At 51.5% G+C, this 16,745-nt stretch overlaps 1 protein-coding gene across 1 annotated transcript in view; it reads right to left on the reverse strand.

Moving 5' to 3' along the window:
* Positions 1-16,745, reverse strand: part of LOC115458929 (TRIO and F-actin-binding protein-like) — a 110,742-nt gene that overhangs the window by 38,373 nt on the left and 55,624 nt on the right. The window contains exons 3-4 of the mRNA XM_030188784.1: positions 11,735-11,882; positions 11,466-11,586 (exon numbers count right to left, since the gene is read on the reverse strand). Coding sequence (XP_030044644.1) covers positions 11,466-11,586; positions 11,735-11,882 — 269 coding nt within the window. The remainder of the gene's footprint in view (positions 1-11,465; positions 11,587-11,734; positions 11,883-16,745) is intronic.

Consider the following 16,745-nt stretch of genomic DNA (forward strand, 5'->3'; position numbering starts at 1 on the left):
AAGGAAATATATCTGCTAGCCAATTGGAGATTGTGCGTTTTCCGATGGCGACTCCCCCCCTTCTGTTGGGATTGAAAGAAACAAACAACTGGGCGGACTGTCTGAAGGGCTTTGTCCGCTCCAAGTAAAAGGCCAATGCTATCTTGCAGTCCAAGGTATGCAAACTGTTTTCACCAGGGCGGGTATGAGGATGGGGAAAGAATGTTGGCAAGACAATTGACTGGATCAGATGGAACCCGGACCACCTTTGGCAGGAACTTAGGGTGCGTGTGGAGGACTACTCTGTTATGCTGAAATTTGATATAAGGTGCATGTACTACCAAAGCCTGAAGCTCACTGACCCTATGAGGTGAAGAAAGACACTAAGAAAATGACCTTCCAGGTCAAGTACTTCAGATGGCAGGAATTCAGTGGCTCAATAGGAGCTTTCACCAGCTGGGTGAGAACGACGTTGAGATCCCATGACACTGGTGGAGGTTTGACAGGGGGCTTTGACAAAAGCAAACCTCTCATGAAGCGAACAACTAAAGGCTGTCCAGAGATAGGCTTACCCTCTACACGGTGATAAAAAGAACTAAATCGCACTAAGGTGAACTCTTACGGAGTTGGTCTTAAGACCAGACTCTGACAAGTGTAGAAGGTATTTAAGTAGGGTCTGTGTAGGACAAGAGTGAGTATCTAGGGCCTTGCTGTCACACCAGATAGCAAACCTCCTCCATTTGAAAGAGTAACACCTCTTCGTGGAATCTCTTCTGGAAGCAAGCAAGACTCAGGAGACAGCCTCTGAAAGACCCAAGGAGGCAAATTCTAAGCTCTCAACATCCAGGCCGTGAGAGCCAGAGACTGGAGGTTGGGATGTAGAAGCAACCCCTCGTTCTGAGGGTTGGAAATCACTCCAATCTCCACGGTTCTTTGGAGGACAACTCCAGAAGAAGAGGGAACCAAATCTGACGTGGCCAGAAGGGTGCAATCAGGATCATGGTTCCGCAGTCTTGCTTGAGTTTCAGCAAAGTCTTCCCTACTAGAGGTATGGGAGGATATGCATACAGAAGGCCTGTCCCCAATGTAGGAGAAAGGCATCCTACGCTACTCTGTCGTGGGCCTGAAGCCTGGAACAGATCTGAGGGACCTTGTGATTGATCTGTGTGGCAAAAAGATCCACCAAGGGGGTGCCCCACGCTCGGAAGATCTTGCGGACTACGCCCATGTTCAGTGACCACTCGTGAGGTTGCATTATCCTGCTCAACCTGTCGGCCAGACTGTTTACGCCTGCCAGATAAATGGCTTGGAGAAACATGCCGTGACGGCGAGCCCAAAGCCACATCTGGACGGCTTCCTGACAGAGGGCGAGATCCGGTGCCCCCCTGCTTGTTGGTGTAAAGCGAATGCTACATACCTGTAGAAGGTATTCTCCGAGGACAGCAGGCTGATTGTTCTCACTGATGGGGTTGACGTCCTCGGCAGCCCCCTCCATCGGAAAGTTTACTAGCAAAGGCCTTTGCTAGTCCTCGCGCGCCCATGCGCACTGCGCATGCGCAGCCGTCTTCCCGCCCGAAACCGGCTCGAGCCGGCCAGTCCAGTATGTAGCAAGACAATACAGTTCAAGGGAAGACTCAACTCCAAAGGGGAGGCGGGCGGGTTTGTGAGAACAATCAGCCTGCTGTCCTCGGAGAATACCTTCTACAGGTATGTAGCATTCGCTTTCTCCGAGGACAAGCAGGCTGCTTGTTCTCACTGATGGGGTATCCCTAGCCCCCAGGCTCACTCAAAACAACAACCATGGTCAATTGGGCCTCGCAACGGCGAGGACATAACTGAGATTGACCTAAAAAATTTACCAACTAACTGAGAGTGCAGCCTGGAACAGAACAAACAGGGCCCTCGGGGGGTGGAGTTGCATCCTAAAGCCCAAACAGGTTCTGAAGAACTGACTGCCCGAACCGACTGTCGTGTCGGGTATCCTGCTGCAGGCAGTAATGAGATGTGAATGTGTGGACAGATGACCACGTCGCAGCTTTGCAAATTTCCTCAATAGAGGCTGACTTCAAGTGGGCTACCGACGCTGCCATGGCTCTAACATTATGAGCCGTGACATGACCCTCAAGAGCCAGCCCCGCCTGGGCGTAAGTGAAGGAAATGCAATCTGCTAGCCAATTGGAAATGGTGCGTTTTCCTACAGCCACTCCCCTCCTATTGGGATCAAAAGAAACAAACAATTGGGCGGACTGTCTGTGGGGCTGTGTCCGCTCCAGGTAGAAGGCCAATGCTCTCTTGCAGTCCAATGTGTGCAGCTGACGTTCAGCAGGGCAGGAATGAGGACGGGGAAAGAATGTTGGCAAGACAATTGACTGGTTCAGATGGAACTCCGACACGACCTTTGGCAGGAACTTAGGGTGAGTGCGGAGGACTACTCTGTTATGATGAAATTTGGTATAAGGAGCCTGGGCTACCAGGGCCTGAAGCTCACTGACTCTACGAGCTGAAGTAACTGCCACCAAGAAAATGACCTTCCAGGTCAAGTACTTCAGATGGCAGGAATTCAGTGGCTCAAAAGGAGGTTTCATCAGCTGGGTGAGAACGACATTGAGATCCCATGACACTGTAGGAGGCTTGACAGGGGGCTTTGACAAAAGCAAACCTCTCATGAAGCGAACAACTAAAGGCTGTCCTGAGATCGGCTTACCTTCCACACGGTAATGTTATGCACTGATTGCACTAAGATGAACCCTTACAGAGTTAGTCTTGAGACCAGACTCAGACAAGTGCAGAAGGTATTCAAGCAGGGTCTGTGTAGGACAAGAGCGAGGATCTAGGGCCTTGCTGTCACACCAGACGGCAAACCTCCTCCACTGAAAGAAGTAACTCCTCTTAGTGGAGTCTTTCCTGGAAGCAAGCAAGATGCGGGAGACACCCTCTGACAGACCCAAAGAGGCAAAGTCTACGCCCTCAACATCCAGGCCGTGAGAGCCAGAGACTGGAGGTTGGGATGCAGAAGAGCCCCTTCGTCCTGCGTGATGAGGGTCGGAAAACACTCCAATCTCCACGGTTCTGCGGAGGATAACTCCAGAAGAAGAGGGAACCAGATCTGACGCGGCCAAAAAGGAGCAATCAGGATCATGGTGCCTCGGTCTTGCTTGAGTTTCAACAAAGTCTTCCCCACCAGAGGGATGGGAGGATAAGCATACAGCAGGCCCTCCCCCCAATCCAGGAGGAAGGCATCCGATGCCAGCCTGCCGTGGGCCTGAAGCCTGGAACAGAACTGAGGGACTTTGTGGTTGGCTCGAGATGCAAAGAGATCCACCAAGGGGGTGCCCCACTCTTGGAAGATCTGACGCACCACTCGGGAATTGAGCGACCACTCGTGAGGTTGCATAATCCTGCTCAACCTGTCGGCCAGACTGTTGTTTACGCCTGCCAGATATGTGGCTTGGAGCACCATGCCGTTCCGGCGAGCCCAGCGCCACATGCTGACGGCTTCCTGACACAGGGGGCGAGATCCGGTGCCCCCCTGCTTGTTGACGTAGTACATGGCAACCTGGTTGTCTGTCTGAATTTGGATAATTTGGTGGGACAGCCGATCTCTGAAAGCCTTCAGAGCGTTCCAGATCGCTCGCAACTCCAGAAGATTGATCTGTAGATCGCGTTCCTGGAGGGACCAGCTTCCTTGGGTGTGAAGCCCATCGACATGAGCTCCCCATCCCAGGAGGGACGCATCCGTGGTCAGAACCTTTTGTGGCTGAGGAATTTGGAAGGGGCGTCCCAGAGTCAAATTGGAGCAAATCGTCCACCAATATAGGGATTTGAGAAAACTCGTGGACAGGTGGATCACGTCCTCTAGACCCCCGGCGGCCTGATACCACTGGGAGGCTAGGGTCCATTGAGCAGATCTCATGTGAAGGCGGGCCATGGGAGTCACATGAACTGTGGAGGCCATGTGGCCCAGCAATCTCAACATCTGCCGAGCTGTGATCTGCTGGGACGCTCGCACCCGCGAGACGAGGGACAACAAGTTGTTGGCTCTCGCCTCTGGGAGATAGGCACGAGCCGTCTGAGAATCCAGCAGAGCTCCTATGAATTCGAGTTTCTGCACTGGTAGAAGATGGGACTTTGGGTAATTTATCACAAACCCCAGTAGCTCCAGTAGGCGAATAGTCATCTGCATGGACTGCAGGGCTCCTGCCTCGGATGTGTTCTTCACCAGCCAATCGTCGAGATATGGGAACACGTGCACCCCCAGCCTGCGAAGCGCCGCTGCTACCACAGCTAGGCACTTGGTGAACACCCTGGGCGCGGAGGCGAGCCCAAAGGGTAGCACACAGTACTGGAAGTGGCGTGTGCCCAACTGAAATCGCAGATACTGTCTGTGAGCTGGCAGTATCGGGATGTGTGTGTAGGCATCCTTCAAGTCCAGAGAGCATAGCCAATCGTTTTGCTGAATCATGGGGAGAAGGGTGCCCAGGGAAAGCATCCTGAACTTTTCTTTTTCGAGATATTTGTTCAGGGCCCTTAGGTCTAGGATGGGACGCATCCCCCCTGTTTTCTTTTCCACAAGGAAGTACCTGGAATAGAATCCCAGCCCTTCTTGCCCGGATGGCACGGGCTCGACCGCATTGGTGCTGAGAAGGGTGGAGAGTTCCTCTGCAAGTACCTTCTTGTGCTGGAAGCTGTAAGACTGAGCTCCCGGTGGACAATTTGGAGGTTTTGAGGTCAAATTGAGGGTGTACCCCTGCCGGACTATTTGCAGAACCCACTGATCGGAGGTTATGAGAGGCCACCTTTGGTGAAAAGCTTTCAACCTCCCTCCGACTGGCAGGTCGCCCGGCACGGACACTTGGATGTCGGCTATGCTCTGCTGGAGCCAGTCAAAAGCTCGCCCCTTGCTTTTGCTGGGGAGCCGCGGGGCCTTGCTGAGTCGCACGCTGCTGACGAGAGCGAGCGCGCTGGGGCTTAGCCTGGGCCGCAGGCTGTCGGGAAGGAGGATTGTACCTACGCTTGCCAGAAGAGTAGGGAACAGTCTTCCTTCCCCCGAAAAATCGTCTACCTGTAGAGGTAGAAGCTGAAGGCTGCCGGCGGGCGAATTTGTCGAATGCGGTGTCCCGCTGGTGGAGAGACTCTACCACCTGTTCGACTTTTTCACCAAAAATATTGTCCGCACGGCAAGGCGAGTCCGCAATCCGCTGCTGGATTCTATTCTCCAGGTCGGCGGCACGCAGCCATGAGAGCCTGCGCATCACCACACCTTGAGCAGCGGCCCTGGACGCAACATCAAAAGTGTCAAACTCCTCTGGCCAGGAATTTTCTGCACGCCTTCAGCTGCCTGACCACCTCCTGAAAAGGCTTGGCCTGCTCAGGGGGAAGAGCATCAACCAAGCCCGCCAACTGCCGCACATTGTTCCGCATGTGTATGCTCGTGTAGAGCTGGTAAGACTGGATCTTGGACACGAGCATAGAGGAATGGTAGGCCTTCCTCCCAAAGGAGTCTAAGGTTCTAGCGTCCTTGCCCGGGGGCGCCGAAGCATGTTCCCTAGAACTCTTAGCCTTCTTTAGGGCCAAATCCACAACTCCAGAGTCATGAGGCAACTGAGTGCGCATCAGCTCTGGGTCCCCATGGATCCGGTACTGGGACTCGATCTTCTTGGGAATGTGGGGATTAGTTAATGGCTTGGTCCAGTTCGCAAGCAATGTCTTTTTCAGGACATGGTGCAAGGGAACAGTGGACGCTTCCTTAGGTGGAGAAGGATAGTCCAGGAGCTCAAACATTTCAGCCCTGGGCTCGTCCTCCACAACCACCGGGAAGGGGATGGCCGTAGACATCTCCCGGACAAAAGAGGCAAAAGACAGACTCTCGGGAGGAGAAAGCTGTCTCTCAGGAGAGGGAGTGGGATCAGACGGAAGACCCTCAGACTCCTCGTCAGAGAAATATCTGGGATCTTCCTCTTCCTCCCACGAGGCCTCACCCTCGGTGTCAGACACAAGTTCACGGACCTGTGTCTGCAACCTCGCCCTGCTCGACTCGGTGGAACCCCGTCCACGGTGGGGGCGTCGAGAGGTAGATTCCCTCGCCCGCATCGGCGAAGCTCCCTCCGCCGATGTAGTCGGGGAGCCTTCCTGGGAGGTGGCCGCGGTACCGACGTCGGGGACCTCAACCTGGGCGATGGGCCAGCCGGCGCCGCGCTCGATGGTACCGGAGGCGCAAGCACCGCCGGTACCGGAGGGGTAGGGCGCAACAGCTCTCCCAGAATCTCTGGGAGAACGGCCCGGAGGCTCTCGTTCAGAGTGGCTGCAGAAAAAGGCTGAGAGGTCGATGCAGGCGTCGACGTCAGAACCTGTTCCGGGCGAGGAGGCTGTTCCGGGCTGTCCAGAGTGGAGCGCATCGACACCTCCTGAACAGAGGGTGAGCGGTCCTCTCGGTGCCGATGCCTACTGGGTGCCGAATCCCTCGGCGACCCAGAGCTCTCGGTGCCGACACGGGGAGGAGACCGGTGTCGATGCTTCTTCGACTTCTTCCGAAGCATGTCACCGGAGCTCCCCGGCACCGACGAGGAGGACGTAGAATCCATCCGTCGCTTCCTCGGGGCCGAGACCGAAGAAGGTCGATCCCGGGGGGGCTGTACCGCAGGAGCCCTCAGGGTAGGAGGAGACCCACCCGAAGGCTCACCGCCACCAGCAGGGGAATGGACAGCCCTCACCTGCACTCCTGACGATGCACCTCCGTCCGACGACATCAGCAGACGAAGTCTCGGTACCACCGACGTCGATGCAGTCGCCCGATGCCTCGGCGCCGATGCAGAGGTCCGATGCCTCGATGCAGTCGATGGAGCGGCAGCCAAGGAAGATGGTCCAGACGCTGACGACGTCGATGCACTCGATGCCTCCGGTGCCGATGCCGACGAACAGCCCGAGAACAAAACGTTCCACTGGGCTAATCTCGCTACCTGAGTCCGCCTTTGTAACAGGGAACACAGACTGCAGTTCTGAGGGCGGTGCTGGGCCCCTAGACACTGAAGACACGCAGAGTGCCTATCAGTGAGCGAGATTACCCGGGCGCACTGGGTGCACTTCTTGAAGCCGCTGGAAGGCTTCGATGTCATGGGCGGAAAAATCACGCCGGCGAAATCAAAAGCCGAAATGGCGAAAATTGAAACACCAAATTTAGAGGGAGAAAAATCTCGACCGAGGCCAAACTAGGCCTACCCCCGACAACGAAAGAAAACTTACGGGGCAAAACTTGAAAAATACGGGAAGGGCAGAAAACCCGACAGGGTCTTCCGGAACACTTCCGGAGCGCTTCCCAAACTTTTTTAGAAGGAAAAACAATGAAAAACACGTCGAAAAGGACGCGCGAGGTCGACTCTCTGGGGCACGAACGGCGTAACACGACCGTACCGAGCGCGGACGAAAGAAGACTGGCCGGCTCGAGCCGGTTTCGGGCGGGAAGACGGCTGCGCATGCGCAGTGCGCATGGGCGCGCGAGGACTAGCAAAGGCCTTTGCTAGTAAACTTTCCGATGGAGGGGGCTGCCGAGGACGTCAACCCCATCAGTGAGAACAAGCAGCCTGCTTGTCCTCGGAGAATACATGGCAACCTGATTGTCTGTCTGAATCAATATGATTTGGTTGGACAGCCGGTCTCTGAAAGCCTTTACAGCGTTCCAGATCGCTTGCAATTCCAGGAGATTGATCTGAAGACCTTTTTCCTGAAAGGACCAGGCTCCTTGAGTGTGAAGCCCATCTACATGACCTCCCCACCCCAGGAGGGATGCAGCCATTGTCAGCACTTTTTGTGGCTGAGGAATTTGGAATGGACGCCCTAAGGTCACATTGGATCGTATCGCCCACCACTGCAGAGAATTCCGGAAGTCGGTGGACAGTTGGATTACATCCTCTAGACTCCCCACAGCTTGATACCACTGGGAAGCTAGGGTCCATGGAGCCGATCATGTGTAGATGTGCCATGGGAGTCACATGAACTGTGGATGCCATGTGCCCCAGAAGTTTCAACATCTGCCGAGCCGTGATCTGTTGAGACGCTCGAACTACGGACACCACGGACAGGTTGTCTGCCCTTGTCTCGGGAAGCTAAGCTCGAACAGTCTTTGTGTTCAACAGGGCTCCAATGAATTCCAACTTTTGCACTGGAGTGAGATGGGACTTGGGGTAATTGATTACAAACCCCAGTAGCTCTAGCACCTGAATAGTCATTCGCATGGACTGGTGAGCGCCTGCCTTCAAGGTGCTCTTCACCAGCCAATCGTCGAGATAAGGGAACACATGCATAGTGACGCTGCGACTACCGCCAGGCACTTTGTGAATACTCTGGGCGCTGGCACCAGGCAGCACACAGTACTGAAAGTGCTGTTCCCAGCCGAAATCGAAGATACTTCCTGTGTGCTGGAAGGATCGAGATATGTGTGTAAGGATCCTTTAAGACCAGAGAGCATTGCCAATCATTTTCTTGAATCATGGGAAGAAGGGTGCCCTGGGAAATCATCCCGAACGTTTCTCGAACTAGAAATTTGTTCAGGCCCCTTAGGTCTAGGATGGGACGCATCCCCCGTTTTCTTCTGCACAAGAAAGTACCTGGAATAGAATCCCAGCCCTTCTTCCCCTGGTGGAACGGGTTCGACTGCTTGGGTCTGTAGAAGGGCGGAGAGTTCTTCTGCAAGTACCTGCTTGTGCTGGGAGCTGTAGGACTGAGCTTCCAGTGGACAATTTGGAGGTTTGGATTCCAGATAGAGAGTGTATCCTAACCGGACTATTTGAAGAACCCACCAGTCGGAGGTTATAAGAGGCCACCGTTGGTGAAAAAATATCAACCTCCCTACAACCGGTAAGAAGTCCGGTACAGACACTTTTATCGAGGCTATGCTTAACTTGAGCCAGTCAAAAGCCTGTCCCCTGCTTTTGCTGGGGAGCAGTATGGGCCTTAGTCGAACGCTGTTGACGAGAACGAGCGCGTTGGGGTTGAGCCTGGGCAGGCTGCCGAGAAGCAGGAGTGTACCTACGCCTAGAATAGGAATAGGGAGCACTCCTCCTCCCGCCAAAAAATCTCCTAGACGAGGAGGCAGTACCATAGGACGTCTGGTGGGAGAGAGAATCCATAGCATCATTATGCTTCTTGATCTGATCCACTAGATCCTCTACTTTTTCACCAATGAGATTATCCCCCCGGCAAGGAACATCCACCATTCACTGCTGGACAGAATGATCCACGTCAGACATGCAGCAATGATAGTCAGCAAATCACTATACCCTGAGCAGCAACTCTGGATGCCAAGTCAAAGGTGTCAAAAGTAACCCTGGCCAGGAACTTTCGACACGCCTTCTGCTGCTTGACCACCTGGCGAAAAGGCTCGGCCAGCTCCGTAGGGAGTGCATCAACCAAGCTGGACAGTTGCCATATCGAGTCCTGCAAATGCACGCTCATGAACAGCTGGTAAGACTGGAGCTTGGTGGTGAGATTGTGGCATGGTACGTCTTCTTCCCAAAAGAGTCAAGTGTTCTAGCCTCTCTGCTGGGGGCACCGAAGCATAGTCTCTAGTACTCTTGGCTCTCTTGAGGGCGAAGTCCACCACCATGGAATTGTGGGGTAACAGACCTCATTAACCCAGGTTCACCGAGGATCAGATACTGGCCTTCAGCTTTTTTCGGCACCACGGAGCCAGACAGAGGGTCTGACCAGTTTTGCATAAGGACTTCCTTCAGTACCTTATGCAGAGGAACTGTCACAGCCTATTTAGGTGGAGAATAATAATCCAGGACCTTGAGCATCTCAGTCCTGGGCTCATCCTCAACTTCCACAGGGAAGGGAATAGCCATAGCCATTTTCCGGACAAAAGAGGAAAAGGACAGACTCGGTGGAGATAGTCTCCTTTCTGGAAGAGGGGAAGGATCAGAAGAAATCCCAAAGGACTCATCAGAAGAGAAGTACCTGGGATCCTCTTCTGACTCCCACGAACGCTCCTGCTCAGTATCGGATAAAACCTGAGTTAAGGTGCTTCGACACAACCTGCCTTGACGCCAATGCCCGGTCCGACTGCGGTGAAGCTCCCTCCACAGATGTCGAAGCGGAGTTGACCTGGGTGGCAGCCGACGTGGATGCCGCAAGCGGCATCGCGGTCGGGGACCTCACTGCAGGCGAAGGGCCAGACACCGCTGCAGCAGCAGATACAGAAGGCACAAGCACCCCCGACACCGAAGCCGACTGTCGTAGCAGTCCCTCCAGAAGTTCTGAAAACAAGGCCCAGATGCGCTCATCGAGAGCCGCCATCGGAGAAGGCTGTGGGGTCGGTGGAACAGGTGGTGTCAGAATCCGTGGAGGCACGGGAGCAGGTACTGGGCTGCTAGGAGACTGACGCATCGGCACCTCCTGTATCGAGGGGGAGCGATCCTCTTGACGCTGACGCTTCTCGGATGCCGAGTCTCTTGACGCCCTGGAGCTCCTGATACCGTGTGTCGAAGGAGAACGATGACGGTGCTTCTTCGCCTTCGCTCGAAGCCCGTCATCGAGACTCCTCGGTAACGATGAGGAGGACGTGGAATCCTCACGTCTCCTCGGGGCCGGGTCCGACGAAGGTCAGTCCCGGGAGGCTTGCATAACAGGAGGCCTCAAGGCAGGTGGAGACCTACTCGATGCCTCACTGCTCCCAGCGCGAGTTGGTCTCTCAGAGCCATTACCTTTCTTCCCGACGTCGATGCTCCTGTCGATGCTGCAACCTTGGTACTGATGTTGAAGGACTGGACTGAGCCCCAAAAAGGTTTTCTCATTGGGCTTCTCGAGACGCTTGGGTCCGTTTCTTCATACGAAGACACAGACTACAAGCAGCTGGGCTATGGTCGGGCACAAGGCACTGGATACACCAGGCGTGGGTATCGGTACCTGAGATAGTCCGGTTGCACCGCGTACAACACTTGAAGCCGCTGGGTGTCTTCGATAACGTGGAAGGAAAAATGGCTTCGGCAAAATCAAACGTTGCGATTGTGCTGTTGAAAAGAAAGAAAAAAAAAAAAAGGGCACAAAGAAAGGAAAGAGCCCGGCCGTGCGGCCTGAAACTCGGTTGCGTCGAAAAAAGAAAGAAAACTTATAAAAAGGATGACGGAAAAAAAGAAAAGAAAACACGAACTAGTCATCACGACTCTCTTTCCTGGGCCAAAAATTAAGAGCTGAAACACTGTCTCTCCGCCGCAGACAAGAAAAAAACGAGGAAGCACGCTCACACGACTGCCGGGAAGTCGTCTGCACATGCGCAGTGTGTGCGATTTGCACGCTAGAAGACTCTTGCAAAACTTGTTTTTATTTTGCTGGCAAAATGCCGATTCCTGGGCCGACGTGGACGTCGACCCACATGTGAGAACAAGCAGCCTGCTTGTCCTCAGAGAAAGCCATTTAACTTGTGGCTTGCTAGCACAAACTTTAACAACCCCCTTCCCCCTCCAGTGAAACATGCAAATTACAAAGGGCCATACTGGTGCTGCCGACGTAATGCTTCCTGGCTTGAGTTGGTGCTCCCACCGTATGAGAAATTCCGAGCTCTTGCTAGCTCCCGCTGAAGTTCCTCCTGGTGTGCTTTTCTCATAGCTTCAATGGCTGCAAAAAAGATTAGAGAAAGACTAACAATCAAAATAAATGTACACTCGTGTCTTTAAAATGAGGGGATAAACATTTTATAAGTTAGTTCATAAAGCAGTCCAGGGAAGTAACAGACATCAGGTAAGGAGTGGCTCTCAGCCCACACCTGCAGCTGTTGCTGCTGTCTCCTCTGCCAGCAGTTCCTCTTTCTCTTGCTTCAGTCTCTCCAGCTCCCGTTGGTGATGCCGCTGTAGCTCCATCATTGCCTGCTGATGGGAAGATTCCATCTCTACAAGGCTACGTTCACACGCCTCCTGAGAATAAAACACAATTAAATAGGACAGTTGGAATGGACAGAAAGGATAATTACTATCTCGGAAGACTGCATCCAGAGTTGAGGACAGGTTAAACAGTGAGTTTGTCTCCTGAACTTCTACAATCTTCCAAGAATTCTCAGCTATAAAGTGGTATTAGTGATACGAAAAGCAATTTCCTCAATAGCTTTAGATGAAAGAAGATTAATGACCGAGATCATAGTTGGGCTAGGCAGCTAGTTTAGAGCAGCTTTTCCCCTTGCGCCTTTCTTCAGAAATGCCCTAGCAGAGAAGGTTTTTTGGACATTCATAAAGAACATAAGGTATCTGTATACAATGGCATACATGAATCTCTCATGCATACTCACTGAGATATACAAAAAAACAGAATGACTGGAGAACCCAATGGGCTGATTTGGGAACCAACAATTTAGAGTTTTTCCAGTAGGAATCAGGGTTATCAATCACTTTCGTGTAGCTGTTCTTCAAAAACAAGAATTCTAATAGAATGTCAGGAAATGACTAGCCACCCACCTGGGGCTACCCCGTGGTCACTCAGAGGGTCTATCCCCAGCACAGCTCAGATGTGCTAGCATCTGCATCTGCAGCTTGTGGCTGTACACTAGAACTCTCCTCCCACGGACTGGGTTCCAAACGCCTCTGGGCGAGTCTTCCGTTCTCAAATTATCCCCAGTGATTCCTAGGTTATAGGGGCCACACACTTCCAGTGGTCCCACAGTTCCTAGAAAGCACCCACAGACCAACAAACAAACCACTAGGATTCTTAGTCAGTCCAGACAAGCAGAGGCAATAAACTAAAAATGTTTATGGTCATGAAAAATTGGAACAATGAGCAAAACAATAACTGAAATATGGATCAATTATAACACTCTCTAAACATTCGTATACTACCTAAATAGTAGCATCTGGGGAGATCAGGACATATAGCTGCTCACAAGTTATCAAGTTCACAGGGCCTCGGGAAAGAGATTTTTCTCCCTGGCTAAGAGTGGGGAAAAAACCAGTGAATGCTAGCTGAATTTTGAGCTCCTGGGCCAATCAGAGCCCAGAACAAGAAGTTTTAAAAGTAGCTGGCCACATCACTGCAGGTTACCTCTTACCTGTGTTAACTAAAGAAAGAATAGTCAGTTCTCTAACAGTTTTTAAAAAACATGCACCACCTGCTGGTCAAACTAGAGAAATACACTTCAAGAAATAACACAGTTTTACAGGTTTAAAACCCACTGTTGTCACAAAATGCTACTATCTACCCAACAACTGCCTAATAAAAGGCCAAATTAAAATGAGAAAACCTGTAGGACAAGAACATATTCTATGATTTTTTTTTTCTTTATGCTCTTTGCTTGTACAACCTCAAAATCAGTGTAAAAACAACCACATAAGAGTCCTCTTTTATGGAACTAAACAGCAGCAGTGCTGGACTGACATCCTGTGATTTTAGAACTGTTGGTGGGATAAACAGTGCAGAAGATCAGAAAGCAGGACCACAGAAGCTTAGCATTTTAACTCGCCCATTACAGGAACTGAACTAGGACTCCAAGGAAAGAGGAAGTCACACTGATGGCACATTAGCACGGACCCTTCAGCAATGCAAGAGGCAATTTGTGCTGGAGCATTCATGCCACTAGTAGTTGGGGGGGGGGGGCGTTATCATGGGTTGAAGATGTACTAACCCCAAGGAGATGCCTCTGCTGCAGGGCAGACTACTACTACTACTATTTCTATAGCGCTACAAGGCATACGCCGCGCTGTACACCATACACAAAAAAGACAGTCCCTTCTCAAAGAGCTTACAATCTAGACTGTGGGAGAATCTCCTGAAGTCACTGTAGTGATGGGATCTAACAGAGCTGCCTAAGGTGGGTGGAGGAGTCCAGCCTGAGGGGCAGGGTAGAGACAAATAAGAATGCTGAGCACTGTTACAGCAGGGTCTTTGGTTGCCCAGCCCCCACCAAAACCTTGAGCACTGAAGGGGTGTGGACCCTGGTCACTGCTGGCTCAATGTATCCTCTGCTGAAGATAGGAGATCCTTAGCCATTACCAAAAGCAGGGAACTGTAAGAGGAGGAGGGAGGAGTGCCTGGCGGGAAAAGATGCTCCAGGTGGGAGAGGAGCAGGCACAAAGGTGCCCCACTCCCAGCAGGACTTTGCCAAGCAATGAGTAAGACTACTGGTCTGGGATGGACATTGAACAGAGTTTAACTGGATGGATGTGACTGTTTAATACTTCCATTTTTTCCCCTTTCCGTGTTCAAATTATACATACCATTTTTTATGAAGTAACTGATTCTAAGTGTTCTCTGGACTATTAGAGTTTGAAGTTCATCAGGTATGACTGCTTGATTTAAAGTATTGATCATTCAGAGAGCAAGGTGGTAATACCTTCTGGCCCACTGGGATTAACCTGGCCCCAGACTATGAGCTATTTCAACTGGACTTGTATTCTTGTGAACCCCGGTCAGAGTGCCTACACAGACGAGCTTAGCTCACACTCTGGAGCGGGACCAGGGTGTGAAGAAACTATGTGTTTTAAGCCTGTAAAATGTATTGGATTTTTTCCTGTCTTAATTATGTCTGAAATGTATTCCTCTAGTTTGGCCAGCAGATGGCGCATGTTTATTTTTAAAGCTGTTAGAAGACTGACTTCTCTTTCTTTTATTTGGCACACAGATAATAGGACAGTGATGGGCAACCTTTTGAGCTTGGTGTGTCAAAATTCGCCAAAAAACCGAGCATAACTCGGGTGGTGTGTCACTTCGAGAAAAATCACTGCTACTAGGACCGCCCCCGGGCCCCCCCCTACCCGAGATCGCCGGGGCCCCCCTCCACCCGCTACCGGGCCCGGAACTAACCTTAAAGCCTCCTTTCACGTCGCAGCAAGCAGCAGCAGGGCAGACCTTTCCGCCTTCATTTTGTGCTCCGCCCTCGCGGACGTTACATCAGGCGAGGGCGGGACACGGAAGGAAGGAGTGGCCTGCCCTGCTGCTGCGACGTGAAAGGAGGCTTTAGGGTTAGTTTCCGGGAGCGAGGAGGGAGGGCGGACCACACTGCGGCGCCGCCACGTGTCAGTGCTGACACGCGTATCATAGGTTCGCCATCAGGGTAATAGGAAGTGCCTGAAGTGATGTAACCAGTTTTTATTTGAAACTTGACTGTTCTGGTCTCTGATTGGCCTAGAATTTTGAAATTACTCAGCAGTGGCTAGCTAGCTATTGTTTCAGTCTTAGCCTGGAAGAAGAGGGAGACAGATCTCTTTGCTAAGGCTCTGTGAACAATTATATGTCCCGATCTTCCCAGGTACTATTTAGACAGCATATAGATGTTTGGTTAGTTTTCTAATTGATCCATTTTTCAGTTACTTGTTACTGTTTGCTATTTGCACATTTTTGTCCACTGTTCAATATTTTTATGAGAATAACACATTTGTTTGTTCGTTCTAGACTGATAACGAATCCTGGTGGTTTGTGTGTTGGGTCTGTGAGTGCTTTCTGGGAACTGTGGGACCACTGGAAGCACTGGCTCAAATAACCTAGAAATCACTGGGGATAAATGGAGAGCGGTAGGCTCGCCCAGAGGCAGCTGTGACCCAGTCGGTGAGAGGTAGGTGCTAGTGTAGAGCACAAGCGGCAGATGCAGGCGGACCTCAGCTGTGCTGGGGATAGACCCTTTAAGTGGCCGCGAGGTAACCCCAGATCACTGGCTACATGTTTCGTGACACAGGGTTACATGCACAAGGGATGCAGGAAGAAATTCCAGAAAAAAACACTGATACTGTGCACTGTGATTTAAGAGTTGGGAGCCAGGGTGGAGGTGCATGCCGAAACGATGGCGAGTACGCTCACTTGAGCGGACAATTTCCAGATTAAGTATGATCTGCTCCTTAAGGTCGACAACCTGGAGAAAAGTGGGAAATGAAAACATTTCAGATTTCAGGGTGTGCTCAAAATGGCTGGCAAATAGGATGTCGCCAAATTAGTACAAATACTGTGCAATCAGATCTTAGGTGGCACAGGAGACATGGCCCTGAAAGAACTGGATCGAGAGCAATGCACTTTGGATCAGTGTTCCCTCCCCCACAAAATCGGCCGAGAGACATCATCCAGTTTGCCAAATTCACGGTAAAGGAGTGGATTTACCAGCAAGTGCACCAAATGGGTGTGCTGCACTTTCAAGTCTCTGAAGCGTGTGCATCAGGATTTATCCTGGCCGACTAATAATATACAATGAAATGAAACCAATCTTTAAGGTTCTTGTAAAGGAGACGATGCCTTATCTCTGGATTTTTGCCTGGTCTTTAGCCTTTGTTTATGCTAATAGAACGAATCTAGTGAGGACAGTTAACAAGGTCTGGAAGAGTTTGCAGGATGCTGCCAAAATTTCTCTTTCATCTCTGCCTGCTGCTGCTGCACCTAGGACCTGAGCAAAACTCCAATGGTGGCACTGGGTCCCTGATAAGTCCAAGAAACCTCAGCATGGAACATTGGAGAGCTGGTCAAGAGCTCTAATGGCTCCAAACTGGGTTTTGCTACATTTCTGCTTCACAGTTTTGTACATGTGAATGTATTTTCTTGTAAAACGACTTTGTTTGAGAGTCTAATTACAGGATAATTAGTATGCTTACATACAAGGTATTCGTTGTTGTTTGCAAGTGCGGGTTGGGGAAGGGGGGGATGAGGCAGTGGGTTAGGACCTTGGGTACCTCACTGTGTGGCCTTAGATACAACTCATATGCATGAACCTATTTTTCTGATAGGGTGGGGGGGGGGGGGTGGGGGGGGAAGTTGTTTAATCACTTACTGTCTGATTTGATGCTTCATATGTCCTGGATAAGGTGATTGTCTGG

This window comes from Microcaecilia unicolor, unplaced genomic scaffold (genome assembly GCF_901765095.1).
Source record: "Microcaecilia unicolor unplaced genomic scaffold, aMicUni1.1, whole genome shotgun sequence".
Classification (NCBI taxonomy): domain Eukaryota; kingdom Metazoa; phylum Chordata; class Amphibia; order Gymnophiona; family Siphonopidae; genus Microcaecilia; species Microcaecilia unicolor.